We start from the raw sequence: 13299 nt of genomic DNA on the forward strand, positions 1-13299 counted from the left end.
TGGAGAAGACTCTTGAGAGTCTCTTGGACTGCAAGGAGATCCAACCAGTCCATCCTAAAGGCAATCAGTTCTGAATGTTCATTGGAAGGACTGATGTTGAAGCTGAAACTCCAGTACTTTGGCCACCTGATGCGAAGAGCTGACTCATTTGAAAAGATCCTGATGCTGGGAAAGATTTAAGGAGGGAGGAGACGGAACAACAGAGGATGAGATGGTTGCATGGCATCACCAACTCGATGGACATGCATTTGAGTAAACTCCGGGAGCTGGTGACGGGTAGGCAGGACCGGCGTGCTGCAGTCCACGGGGTGGCAAAGAGTCGGACACGACTGAGTGAACTGACTGACAAGAAGTGTTCTTGGCTATAGGGATGAGCTCCTTCAGCTTCTTTGGCCATGGGGCCCTAGTTCCCAGAGGGAGGTTATAACCATGTGTGTGCATTTGGGCTCACAGAGGTGTCTTCACTGCACCTAGACTGGGTGAGCCGCTCTCTGTCCTCGAGCTGCGGGCCTGGAGCTGACCAGGTGAAACATCGTCCTGCCTGGGTCTGGTGTGGATTTTTCCGTTCTCAGTGCGCTGGGGTAAGTCAACAGGTCACCCCCTTCTGGACGTCTTACCCAACACTTGGAGGCGGGGCTCGGCCTCTCAACTCCAGCCTGAACTCGGTCACGGGACCTGGACAGGTGATGCCCCCTTCCCCCCCCACTACTCTCCACCCCGTCCGGTATCGAGGCCGAGTCAGGGGATGCTGAGGCCCGCCCTCTGCTCTCCCACGGCCTGGCTCCAGCTCGCAGCACACCTGTGCCCACCTGGCAGGAAACCGAAGCCGAGGGGCGGGGCCGCCGGCGCTCCCGGCTCGCGCGCGCGGCCGCTGTCCGCGCGCGCGGGTGTCAATAAAGTTCTCGCGCGCCGGAAGCGGAAGCGGAAGCGGCGAGTCTCCATGGCGGCGGCGGCGGCGGCGGCAGGGCCGGTGTTCTGGAGGCGGCTGCTGGGCCTTCTGCCTGGCCGCCCCGGGCTGGCTGCGCTCCTGGGGCGCCTGTCCGACCGCCTCGGCAGGAACCCGGACCGCCGGCGCAGGAGGTGAGAGGGCAGCGGGGCTGCAGGCGCGCCCGCTCCCCACCCCCCCGACCCGGACCCCAAGCCCCCTGGCGTGGTGGCGAGACCTCCGTGTCCCCCGCGCGGGCCCGCCCGGCCCCACTTTGCCACCAGCCTTCCCGGGAAACGGGGGCCCCGCGAGGGAGGTCGGCTGGGCCAGCCCAGGGCTGCGATGGGCGAGCCCGACCCCGGTCCGCGTACGCTGGAGCCAAGGGGCTCCTGTGTGTGCACTCTGGGCGGGGGGTGGGGTGCTGAGTTCGTGCCTTTCTTTGGGCCCCAGGGTGTGAGTGTTGGAGAGTGTTCGCGAGAGACACTGCTTGGGTCCGGAGGGGTCTTTTCCTTAAGTAATCCTAGCTGCGGGGGTGACTTGGCGGGAGTGAATCAGCCCTGCTGGGATTCTGTGCACGCAGCGTTTCTCATATCCTGCCAGAGGGCTGTGAAGCAATCCTGAGTCAGGAACACTCCGGCAAGGGAAGAGGAACCACTCGAAACCCCTTTTACACTTTGCAAAGGGCCTGTGTTTCTGGAAAAGTACTGAAGTGACTTATGAAAGTGGTGAAGGAGTCTTTGAAGCAATTCTCCCAGGCAGTGATTTTTCAAAGTAAACATTTACCAAGAACATGTTGACCTAAGAGTCCTGCTGCTGTTGCTAATATTAAAAAAAAAAAAAAAAAAAAAAAAAGAATCTGTGCAGTTTTTTAAGAGACTCGAGCTTTACACTTATTTTTTAAGAAAACAAACAAACAAACGTAGAACTGCATCCTTTCCTAGAGTTTACGCCTATCTTAGATTTTTATCTGCTACTTGGGTGAAATATGACCTTCTGGCATTTGGTAGATCTGTGCTCCAATCCAGTGCTGATTCTAGGTATGGAAAGGGACTTGTTTCATATTGGGTGATATTGGAAGATTTTCAGCAAAAAATTAAAGTTTGATTTAGGGGAAGTTTTTGTGATAGAATCAGCGCAGGTTGGAACTCTTGGAAGCTTACTGATCAGAATAGCTTTAAATTTCACATCAGTGAACCTAGTGGGAGTGCTGTATAGAAAAGGTGGCCTCCCTTTTCTGTAATTGGTACTTGGCAAAGACCTGTTCACACTAGTGGATAGTCAAGTCAAATGACTTCTATGTCCTGACCTCCACCCACTAAGAAATTTGGTTTAAAGTTTGAAAAAAGGCTCTGAAGGACAAGATGTTTAGGCCATTTTGTCATTTCCCTGTATATATTTAAACCGTACAAGAAAACACTTCATGATTAATCATTGTTTAACATTGGAATTGATTACTAAAAGATGTTGAGGCAATAGCCACAAATTCTTCCACGATAGACATTTCTCTTCAGTGGTTTTTTTTGTGTGTGTGTGTGCGGGAGGAAAGGGGGCAGTGTAGCAGTGGCAATAGTCTAAATTGACTTCTTAAGGTCTTTTGTAAATAGCATCAGTGGATGCAGGTGTTATGGCTCAATATTTCTTATTAAGTTGAGAGTTGTTTCTGTGGGTCGGCAATTAAACCAGGAACCCAGTGAAATCACAGAAACACAATTGCCCGGAATTTTTGTCTTCTGATGCCCGTGCTAGGGTGGAGGATACATACCTTGAGCGGTATTACTACAATACTGTGGATTTCTGACCCTTTCTTTGTCTTACTTGATTTGCAGATTTTTTTCTGCTTCTCTGTGGCTTGGGTGTTTGGGGTTACTCATGTCTCTATGGCCACTCACCTCCAGTGGCTGCTGACTTTCGTTTCTTCTCCATTGTTCAGTTGCACCTCCCAATTCCTCATTCCCCGAATGATGTGGTTTCTTGTAACTCTGATCATTGATTCATTGATAATAATTCTGTGTAGTCATGAACCTAACATTATTTTAGATTTTAGCTTGTCAGTCTGACTCAACTGTTGGAGTGCCTGGTGATTCCTTGTGGCTAGCAAGGGGAGTGGTGAGAGGGAACAGTTCTTTACTGCAGTTGTTTCCTTTTAAAGAGACAGCCATAGTGACAGAGAACACTACTTAAAATTACTTCTAATTAGTGATCTGGAAATACTGTTGTTTTTCTCTTGAGCGGGCATCTGACTCATCACGGACAGCTGGATTCACTCACTCAACCTGCGTGTGTAGGGCACTGCTGTGCCTGTTAGGCCCCAAGGAAACAGAAATACAGAGCGCCACCTTCATGGTGCTCAGACCCATAAACAGACAATAATAATAGTAAAGGAAGGCAGGGAAGGTCACGGCAGCGCTGCAGCATACCTGGAAGTCACAGAGGCTTCCGGGTGGTGGTGGTCTTGGGGCTGTGTCTTTGAGGCGTGTCGTAGTGGGCTGGATGGGGAAGTGGGGAGCCAGTGTTCACAGGAGGATAGTGAGTGATGTGCTCCTAGGTCGATGGGGACAGCAGTGGAAGGCAGCGCTGAGGTCCCACAGGTCTTCAGACTGTTTTCAGGAGCCAGCTGGGTACGGAGGAGGGTTGGGAGGGACAGAGGGGAGCTGGGCCAAGCCCTGGGGACGCTGGCTCTGAGAGACCCCGTGCAGTTTCTCTGGCTAACTCGTCTCGGCCCGAGGGGGTGGGGCTTGCTTGCGGGGAGAGGTGAGGGGGTTGGATTGGAGTCAGCCGTGGTGCGGGTTGCGTGGGGAGGGTTGCTGAGGAGGCAGGTCATGTTTCTGGCTGGGGCAGCCACAGGAGCAGTGGCACGCTTCACCGAACTGGGGAGTGGGAAAGAGGGCCAGGTCGGGGGGATGCTGACAGGGTGAGTTCAGGGCATGTCAGTTAGCATCCAAGGTAGTAGGTCCAAGCGGAGGCACTCCCTGTTCAGGTGGCTGGCAGGTCCGTTGCCCTGAGAGGGAGACAAACTTCGGGAAGTTCTTGGCGTCCTCGGACTAGTCAGAACCGGCTCGTTATTTGGAACAGATGAGACCTGGTGGGAGCTGTGTCAGGAGGGCCTTAGCTCCTAACCGAGCTTGCCTGCCGTACAAGGAGATATTTTCTCTGTGGTCTCCTTTTTCTTTTTTAAAAGCTGTTTTCAGTTTGAGCTATGTGCAGAGAAGTCTTTGTTTTTGAAACCTAAGGCCTGTTTTCTTTCTCCTAGGTGTCTGTATGCCTGCATGTGGGGGGGAGTGGAGGTGTTGTGGGGGCGGGGTGTCCTAACTTTCCTGAGTTGTCAGAGGGGAGTGTCACCAGCAAACTGTTCTTTTTATTGCTTTTTTTTTTTACCTTGTAATGCCAGCTCAACCTACTCTTGTTCAACTTCTTAGTGGTTTACACTCTGAGGGACCACCGGATTTCCAGAAATTACTTTTTCTCTGAATTTTCCCAGTTCCCCCTTACTCATTAGAGTTCAGTACAGCCATCTGTTGGTTATTTATTATAGCAATAGAATGGGTGGGGAGGTGGGGGAGGGCATTTAGAATCGAAGCATGATTTCCCCAAATAATTCAAATTAGATCTTGTAGAGAACTAAATTAAGATTTGCAGCCGACTGACCTTTAAATTGTAGCTTTAATTAAGATCCTATTACCCTGAGTACCTTCTGAGCACATTGCTGCTGGTGATGAATTAGGCTGGTCAGCCAGCTGTGTACTTGCGGATGGATAGAAACTAGCCTGGGATTAAAGCGTTCTGATAGATAATCCCGTGGTAAACAAGTGATCTGAGTAATGTAAACGAGTTGTTTTCAAAGCTGCCGGGAAGTCAAGCCGCTTGAGGGAAGTCAGGCTGGATTAGTAGCACGTGTGAGTGGTTCTCGGCAGAGGCTGCTGGGAGCCGTGGCTCCCGAGGAGCGTCAGGGTCAGCAGTCTGCAGTAGGTCCCTGGCCCCTCAATGTAATTGAGTTCTGAAAGGCCAAGACGAGGGTCGCCGGGGCCGGTGTAACCTCACGCTGGCAGCCCCGGCCGGGTGCCGGACTTCTTGTAGGCGTGCAGCGGCTGTTGGTCTTCTGAAGTGACCTACGGGAATTCACACTCATTTCCCTTACTTGGGGTTAGGGCTTGCGTTAGTCAGGAAGGGCCGCCTGCTGCCAGGGCTGCAGGAAGTCTGGTCCCTTCATGTAGTTTCTCGTGTAGTTTCTCGAGCCTTTCTCAGGAAGTGTTATGACTGTTGCTCTTTTCTCATCACTTCACCTCTTTACGTTTAAGTGTGTGTGACGGGGGTGGGGTGGGGGTTTCTTAAAAAGCAGTTTCTGAAAATAATAGCAATCAGGGTTCTGTTTCTTTTAAAAGCTTCTTTCTTTTTCTTGTCTTTCGTCCCGATTTGGGTGGGACCCAAGCCATAGCATGTGTACCACGAATCTTCTCGTGCAGTTCCCGGAGAGTTTGTGGACATTCAGACCGCGACCCTGAGTGCGGGACACTTAGGTAATGCCCTTGCGTGGTACGGGGGGCAGAGCCCCTCTGCTGCCCGTGGTGGATTTGTGGTTGGTGTAGGAGACAGTCCTCCGGTGGCCCCCTTTTTTCCTTTGGAGCCCCACAGTCCCTGTTTTGCAGAGACCCTAGTGGCTGGCCTGCTTCCTCGAGTCCACAGGTAGCGGGTGGCACCGTTCTGCCTGCCCCCCCCCCCCCCCCCAGGGAGCCCCTGTGTCCTCTGAGGTCGTGAGAGCCTCGGGCAGCCTGGCGGAGGTGAACTGCAGACGCAGGCGTCATTCTTGGATGTCAGCTTTCCTTGGCACCGCTGCTGCCCCCGGGAGGGCTCGGTCGGACCTCCAGGCGCACTGTCTTGTGTCCTAGCGCAGGGGGAAGGCAGCCTGTGTGACGATTCTCCCCCCGGAGCATGTGCAGTTTCAGAATGTTTGATGGAATGGAAAACTCCGGTCCTCCCACACAGGAGAAATGCCTTCTCCCATTTACCCGGGCTTCCTTTGCACAAAGGGGTGTCGATGGCATCTCTGCAGCTCTTCTGCCCCCTCTCTCTCAGTTCTGCTGGCTCCTCTGAGCCCTGGTCCTACTGCCGTCCGGTACCTCTCATGAGTCGGCGCGGTGTACCGTCCTGTCTAGGACGGCCGGGCAGGGTTCTGCCGCCCTTGCTCTAATGGCGGGCCCGTCCGTGGACACGAGCGCCACGGCGGGCCAGGTGTGGATTCCTCTCTTCCCCGCTGCCCCGCCTCATACTCACTGTGCCCGCCTAGTCGCCCCCCCATCCTCTCACCCCATGCCCCGAGGCCCCTCTCTGGGTGGAGGGAGTGGCCCCAGGTCAGGGGTCCTCAGCTTAGGCCCAGCGCACTCCCCAGCTCAGGGAATGCGTCTGCAGATTCCACAGGAAGTCCTCTGTCACGAGGCTGGCCCTCTCCCTGAGCCAGGTGTCGTGTGGGTGGTGGCCGGAGCCGCCTGTGGAGAGGCTGTTCTCCCATCCCTCCTTCAGAATTGTGAGCTGAGAATTGTTTCGCATTGTTTGCAGCTGAGGGCTGTAGCGAAGCCGTTAAGCTTGCCTGAGTTTGAGTTCCAGGGCGCGCCCTTGCTCTGGCCTCTGTCCTCTAAACCCTCCCTGCAACCTGGAGGCAGGGCCTTATCTGGCTCCCCAGCCCTGCCACTTCCTCCTCCCTGTAACTGGAAATGGGAGCTCGATGGTATCTAGAAAGATGATTCAGGGCAGCGCAAGGCTCGATGTGGAAATTGTGTGTGTGAAGGTCTAGTTCTCTAAATGGTGAGTGTGACAGCTCTGCTTTCTTTGTAGAGTAACCACAGCTCCCTGCCGCCTCCCGTCTCTCAGGGGTTAGGGTTTTGACCTGGGACAGCTGCCTGGGGTGGGGGGAGTTGCTTGTGCAGGTGGTGGGCCCCTGGAGGCTGGAATTACCATGCAGCAGGGGCTGTGGCTGGCACAGGGGGAGACCTTTTCTGAGAAGATTCCCAGGAGTCCCTCGTGGAAAGCGAGAACTCACCCCCATGGGGATCTGGCTGAGATGATCAGAGAACGTGGGCCCCTGCGCAGTCCCCCCGCTCTTGAGGGCTGGCTGCTTCTGCCCCGGTGGGGCTGCAGTTAGATTTTGAGGGTCTCGGGCTTGGGTGTGGTCTCCCCGGCCTGTGCTGACCTTGTGGGGCCTTTATTAAACTCTCTGCTCCTTTTCCAAGCACCTTCCTCTTTGGAATGTAAAGCTACCTCTCAAGGGTTGGGTCTCCTCCACCACGAGTCCCTGAAACCTAACTGGCTTTCAGTTCCTTCTCCTCTCTAACAAAAATAAACCTGTCCGTACACAGGTTAAACAGGAAACAAGGTAAAAAAGCCCTCAGTAGATCTTGGAACCCAGCCCCGGTGGAAGCTTCCCGGGAGAGCTGCCTGGCAGGCCCGAAACCTGCCCACGGTGGCCCCGGGCGAGCTGGTCCGCTGAGCCCCTCTCGCAGGTGGCAGGGCGCCAACCCCCCCTCGCTCACCGTGTGTCTTCTCTGGACTGCCTGTTGAGCCCCTCCTGGGTTTTTCTGGCGCCGGTGGGTTTTGGCAGTCCTGCCTCTTTCCCACGCACACACCTGTCCTGGCTTGGGAACCCCCCGCCCCCCGCTGCACTTTCTGTCTGAATCCCACCAGGTGATCAAAGCCCCTTTCTAGGGAGGGTGGTTGTGAGGCTTCCCCAGCGGCTCAGGCATCAGCAGCTCCCCTGTGTGATCACTTGAAGCGCATGCGCCGTTTGTGTATTTTGACTTTTCCTGAATCAGTCTTAGCGGTTTCCTTTGTGTTCTTAGATGATTTCAGGTGTGTAAGCTGGTGAGGCCACCAGGCCTGTGGGCGGCGGGGCCCTGGGCCGGCCGTGCCTCCCCCGAATAGCATCAGTGCTCACGTGACCATTTGGATTGAGGCCCCAGTTGGCATTTGCCTTCTCCTGGGTTGCTGTGTGGCAAAGAGGTGTTTGCTCATCTTGCTTTTTGGGAGTGGCTCTGAGTCTGTTGGCTCATCTGAAGAGCTTGGGGTACTGACTGCGTGGCCTGGGGTGCAGGTGTTGCCCTGGACCTGTTTTATCTGGTCTGAGCGATACAAGTGCTCTGAGGCTGGGAGGTGAGTTGATCTTATGGTGCTGAGGGGTTTTCCACCTCAAGCAGACTATTTAATTACTGAGTATTAGACTTCTGGGGCTTCCCAGGTGGCACCAGGGGTAAAGAACTCACCTGCCCATGCAGGAGACATAAGAGACCTGGGTTTGATCCCTGGTTGGGGAAGATCCCCTGGAAGAAGGCATGGCAACCCACTCCAGTGTCCTTGGCTGGAGAATCCCAGGGACAGAGGAGCCTGGTGAGCTACAGTCCATAGGGTCTCAAAGAGGCGGATGCGACTGAAGCGACTTAGCACACATTAGCCCCTTCAGGCCCCCTTTGGGGCTTCACGTTGAGAGTTGAGCACCTTCCCGTTCTCGTGGTTTTCCGCTGGACCAAAGGCTCTCCGTCCCCCCTCTGGAAGGTGGCCTGGAGCGCCGCAGAAGCACGGCCTTTGTTTTGGGAAATCGAGGCTGCAGCCCCTCGTTTGCACGTCCAGGTCTTTCATTTGCTGCTCTTTACGGGGAAGCCAGAGGAGAAATGTAGTGACTGGGGGTGTGGTCCCCACCTCCTCAGAGGTGGTGGGAAGGGACCTCTGCTCGGAGGCCTGTGGCGAACCCTGGCTTCCCAGGGTCCAGAGCCGGTGCCTTCCACCCGTTGACTAAAGTTTTCTTGGCAGTGAGTCGCCGTGACTGCCGGTGGGCTTTCTGGGAAGCCCAGCTGCCGGCCATCTGGCATGTGTGGAGGGACATTCATGAACCCTGGGAAGATTCAGTGTTTTATCAGGAGACAAGTGAATGAAATCATCTTCCTGGAATCTGTGGCCCTGCAGGCCTCAGGGTGTTTAGCATCCACTCCCTAGAGTCCCTCATGAGGCCGTGGTGAAGGTCACAGACTGAAGAGGATTTTCCTGCTACTCTTTGCTGGAAGCCGGACAGGGGTGAGGCTCAGCGGACAGGGGGCCATTCATTGCGGGCTTGGACTAAGTGGCGGGGAGCCCGCCAGAGATGGGGTGTGACCCCCCGAGGAGGCTGGGTCCAGTGGTGAAGGTGCAGTTGTTGTCACCACCGGCCCCTCTTGCGATGCTCACTTCCTCAGCCTCTTCCTCCTTTTCTTTCTGTGTGTGCTGTGCTCAGGCGCTTCAGTCATGTCTGACTCTGTGACCCCATGGACTGTAGCCCGCCAGGCTCCTCAGTCCATGGGATTTCCCAGGCAAAAATACTGGAGTGGGTTGCCAGTTCCTTCTCCAGGGGATCTTTCTGAGCAAGGGATCAAAGCCACATCTCTTAAACATTCCCTGCATTGGCAGGCAGGTTCTTCACCACCAGTGCCACCTGGGAAGCTGAGTATTAAAGAGAAAACTTAATTTTTTTTTTTTCTGGTTCCTTCCCTGAATAAAAGGCCATTTATTTCATCAGAGAACCAGGGGTCTGGGTTGCAGTTACCAGACTGAGACCAGACCTGCCCTTGCTCTGGGTGGCCTGGGGCAGCTTTCTACAGGTGAGTTTTTGTTGGGAGTATTAACCAGGTGATGGCCTTCTGAGTTTACTTGTTGCCGCTCTGAATTTTTAGTTGTTTGCAATCAGCGTAAAGTTTGGGGTTTATCTTTTGGCACTCTTTAAGTTGCTTGACTCGTCGAGGTTGAAGAAAAACTCTTGCAGGGTTTGACTGGGGCTCGCTTAAAATGGTCTAGAAGATCTGAAGTTCTCAAAAAAAATTTTTTTTTCTCTCTCCTTATTTGCCTATAGGAGCTGAGAGAGACGTGTGATGGACTGTGTGTGTCTCTTCCAGGTCACCATGGCTGCTGTTGGCTCCTCTGCTGTCCCCTGCGGTCCCCGCGGTCACCTCGCCTCCCTGCTGCCTGTGTGCCGAGGGCGTGCATCGCTTCCAGTGGATCAGAAACCTGGTTCCAGAGTTTGGCGTCTCCAGCTCTCATGTCAGGGTGCTTTCTTCCCCAGCAGAGTTTTTTGAGCTCATGAAGGTAAGTCGTGTCTAAGGGAGAGAAGTTCAAGTGTGGGATTAGCGGTTGGGTGAGCCCTGAGCTGAAACACCAATCGTAGAAGCTTTCGATGGCTGCTCAGCTCTGCCTGTCAGGAGTCAGGCTCACACCTGGCTGAGTCACACCATGACCAGAGGCTCCCTGCATGGCGGAGGTCTCAGGTGGAACAGCTCAGAGCTTGGGGGCTGTGAGGGGCGGTCCCAGGTGTCAGTTCTTGTGGATGGGTGGATTCTCTCTGTTCCATGTTGGCGATGGAGGCTAGCTGGGAGGTTAGTGAGAGCTTGGGGACCACATGGGCAGGTTCCTGCTGAGGCTGTCCACGCTGCACGTGTCCAGGGCGTGGGGAACGAACCTCATTCTGGTCAGGGCAGGGCAGACCCCTAGGGGTCCTTGGCAGCGTCTCCAGAACCCAGTTGCTCCATCTGATGGTGGACAAGAAATGGAGACCCAAGTGATCTGCCGGGTGGGATTTGATACGTAGGAAGTGGCTGGAAGCCTCTCGTTCAGTGGAGAGCATTTGCAGAGAATCGAGACGTCTGGGTGTCTGGTTTTAGGTCTCAGGGTTCTGGTTCTTTCTGGTAATTCTGGCTAAAGTCTGTGCCTTCCGTCTCAGTAGATACACTCATCTTTGCATTTAGGGGGTTCAGGCTTTAGTACATTACTCAGGTGTTCACCTCACATCTAGTTGTTTGTGGTTAAGCTGCTAATTGGAATGAAGTAATTAAGCGCTCATTAACTTTCATTCACGTGAACCCTGAGTGTATGAACAATGATGTTAGAGTTAAGGTATGGTGCTGTCAGGAGGAGTGATGGGAGATAACAGGAGATACAAGTAGACTTTCCTTTTTCTGCGCAACAAACTCAAGTTCATTGGAATGCTTGCATATTTTTTCTCCTGTGCCCTGTTGTTTTGTAGATCCCCACTTAATTTCCTCCTAGCCTATTCCATTATGGTATGTGTGCATGCATATGCACGCACTCCCCCCCCCCCCCCCGCCCCGGCTCTGCTTGATCCTCCTGTGTATTTTTGTTTGTGTAGAACTGATGCTGAAACTGTTTACTCTCTGCTCCTACTTGGTCCTCTGCTTGGCTTGAAGAACCAGGTTTTCCAAAGGAGGCTGGTCTCGGTGTCCCAGTCAACTCCTGCGAAACAACAGAGTGTCCGTGGGGGTCTCCTGGCTTGGAGACGGGCCGTGCTCTCATCTGCCCGGGGTGGGTGGGGCTGCCGAGTCTGGGCTGGGCAGGAGGGCTTGGGCCAGGAGGAAGCCAAGGCCACCATTTCCTGCCTCCTGCACTGAGTCGTCGGCAGGTTCCCTGGCCCATTCCATGTGGAGCAGGTGTGTTTCTTCCCAGGACAGAGTGGCCCACATTCCCTGAGAGGAGAGTGCGGCGTGGTGCCTGCCTGGGTCCAGGCCTTTGTTACGGCCGAGCTTGTACCAGAGGACCCAGCGTCACAGCAAACGGTTGCGTTGTCTTTGGCTGCCCGAACTAAATCACCTTTTTCCTTACTTGTTGTTTTCCTCGTTCCTGTCTTCATACTCACTTTCCCCACAAGCAACTATCTAGTAAATAACAAGATGAACGAAACAGCAAGCATAGGAAGTTCTTTGTTTGTTCCTTGCATATGAGCCTTTCCTAGTGTTGTGCTGGTGTGTTATCTCATCAGGACACCCCTCTTCCGCTGTTGACAGTGCAGGCCGTGGGGGCCACGTGGGAAAGCAAGCAGGAGTGTGGTCCTGCCTCTCTGGGTGCCCTCACCAGCTTGTCCTTCTTCCTGCCTCTGACCTCCTCTAGGGCCTGGCCGCTCAGCTCCTGAGAGGGGTCTGGTGTCCTCCTGTGACTGGAGTGGGTCTCAGGAGAGGATATGGCTGTGTGAACTGCAGCGTCATCTTTGGATGTTGTGTGTTCTGTTGGTGCGTCTAGCTATGTACCTGTCTGTCTGCATTTCAGAAGTGTTACGTGCTCGTTATAAAACCTTAGTGCAGATGGGGGTGGAGTGCGAGTTTGCACCCGTACCCCCTCCTGTGCTTCTGCCTCTCGGACACACACACAGACACACACAGGGTGTGTGGGGGTGGTGACAGGTGAACGCTTTGTGTTCTGTTCATTGATGTACTTCTGTCTCTGCAGTGCACTATGGGCCTTCCTGCAGGCCATGTGCGTGGGCCTCCCTCCTTCTCGAGGCTGCGCTGTGTCTTGTAGCATGGCTAGCTCATGCCTTACTTTCGGGCTGCGTATTTTAAATTAGAGTTGTAGGTCCTTATTTGTGAGATTACCACACACATTTGGGTCTTGCTTTAAATATTAGTTGGTGAAGATACAGGGTAGTTCAGCTTGGGGTGTTATTTCCTTCCAGCATCAAAGGACTATATCTTATCGAATATGAAAATGATGGCTGTGAGGGACTTCCCTGGTGGTCCTGAGACCTCTGCACACCCTGTGCAGGGGGCGCAGTTTCGATCTCTGGTCAGAGAACTAGATCCTGCATGAAGCAATTAAAGGATCCCACGCGCCACTACTGAAGACCTGGCGCAGCCAAATAAATAAAAGTAAATGTTTCTTTTTAAAAAATCGTAACAAATGACTGAATTTTAAATTGTTTCTTCTCTTCAGGGGCAGATAAAAGTAGCCAAGAGGCGGGTCGTGATGGCATCCCTCTACCTGGGGATAGGTCCTCTGGAACAGGAATTGGTAAGGTTTGGGGGAGTCCTAGAGGCAGCAGTGGGTCACCCCGAAACCTTGGGCCGTGCGGCACCGTGGAGTTGGGGTAGAGCCATCCTCTTTGGCTTCTGTTGCAGGCCAGCTCTTCTTGTGTCCCCAGATTCTGGGCTTGTGGGGAGATGTGATCCTGCGCCTTCTGGCCTCACTGACCCGTGTCCTCCTCGGCCTGTACAGGAGCCCCAGCCTGTTGCTCTGCCAGGCCAGGGCTCCGAGAACTGCGACCTGCAAGCCAGATCTGGCCACCACCTGTTTGTGGCCTGTGGGCTAAAGCTGGTTTTCACATTTTCGGTGTAGGGCAAAAAGTCAAAAGAGGAGTAGTAATTGTGCCACATGAAAAGCATGTGAAATTCACATTTCTGTGTCCGTACATAAAGCTTTATTGGAGCCTAGGCAGTCTCACTCGCAGTCAGACGTGACCGAGCTCACATGCGTACTGCTCTCCATCATTCTCGTTTTTTTTTTTTCCATTTACTTTTTATTAGTTGGAGGCTAATTACTTTACAATATTGTAGTGGTTTTTGCCATACATGAATCAGCCGTGG

At 53.7% G+C, this 13299-nt stretch overlaps 1 protein-coding gene across 2 annotated transcripts in view; it reads left to right on the forward strand.

The window, feature by feature from the left end:
• The first annotated feature begins 767 nt into the window (after positions 1-767).
• Positions 768-13299, forward strand: part of PGS1 (phosphatidylglycerophosphate synthase 1) — a 42375-nt gene continuing 29843 nt past the window's right edge. The window contains exons 1-3 of one of the 2 annotated variants that reach the window (XM_065910307.1): positions 768-1080; positions 9829-10018; positions 12650-12727. In XM_065910307.1, coding sequence (XP_065766379.1) covers positions 941-1080; positions 9829-10018; positions 12650-12727 — 408 coding nt within the window. In that variant the 5' untranslated portion in view covers positions 768-940. Of the gene's footprint in view, positions 1081-9785; positions 10019-12649; positions 12728-13299 lie in introns of both variants that reach the window. The other variant, XM_065910308.1, reaches the window with a different exon arrangement.

The sequence above is a fragment of the Muntiacus reevesi genome, chromosome 18 (assembly GCF_963930625.1).
Source record: "Muntiacus reevesi chromosome 18, mMunRee1.1, whole genome shotgun sequence".
NCBI lineage: Eukaryota > Metazoa > Chordata > Mammalia > Artiodactyla > Cervidae > Muntiacus > Muntiacus reevesi.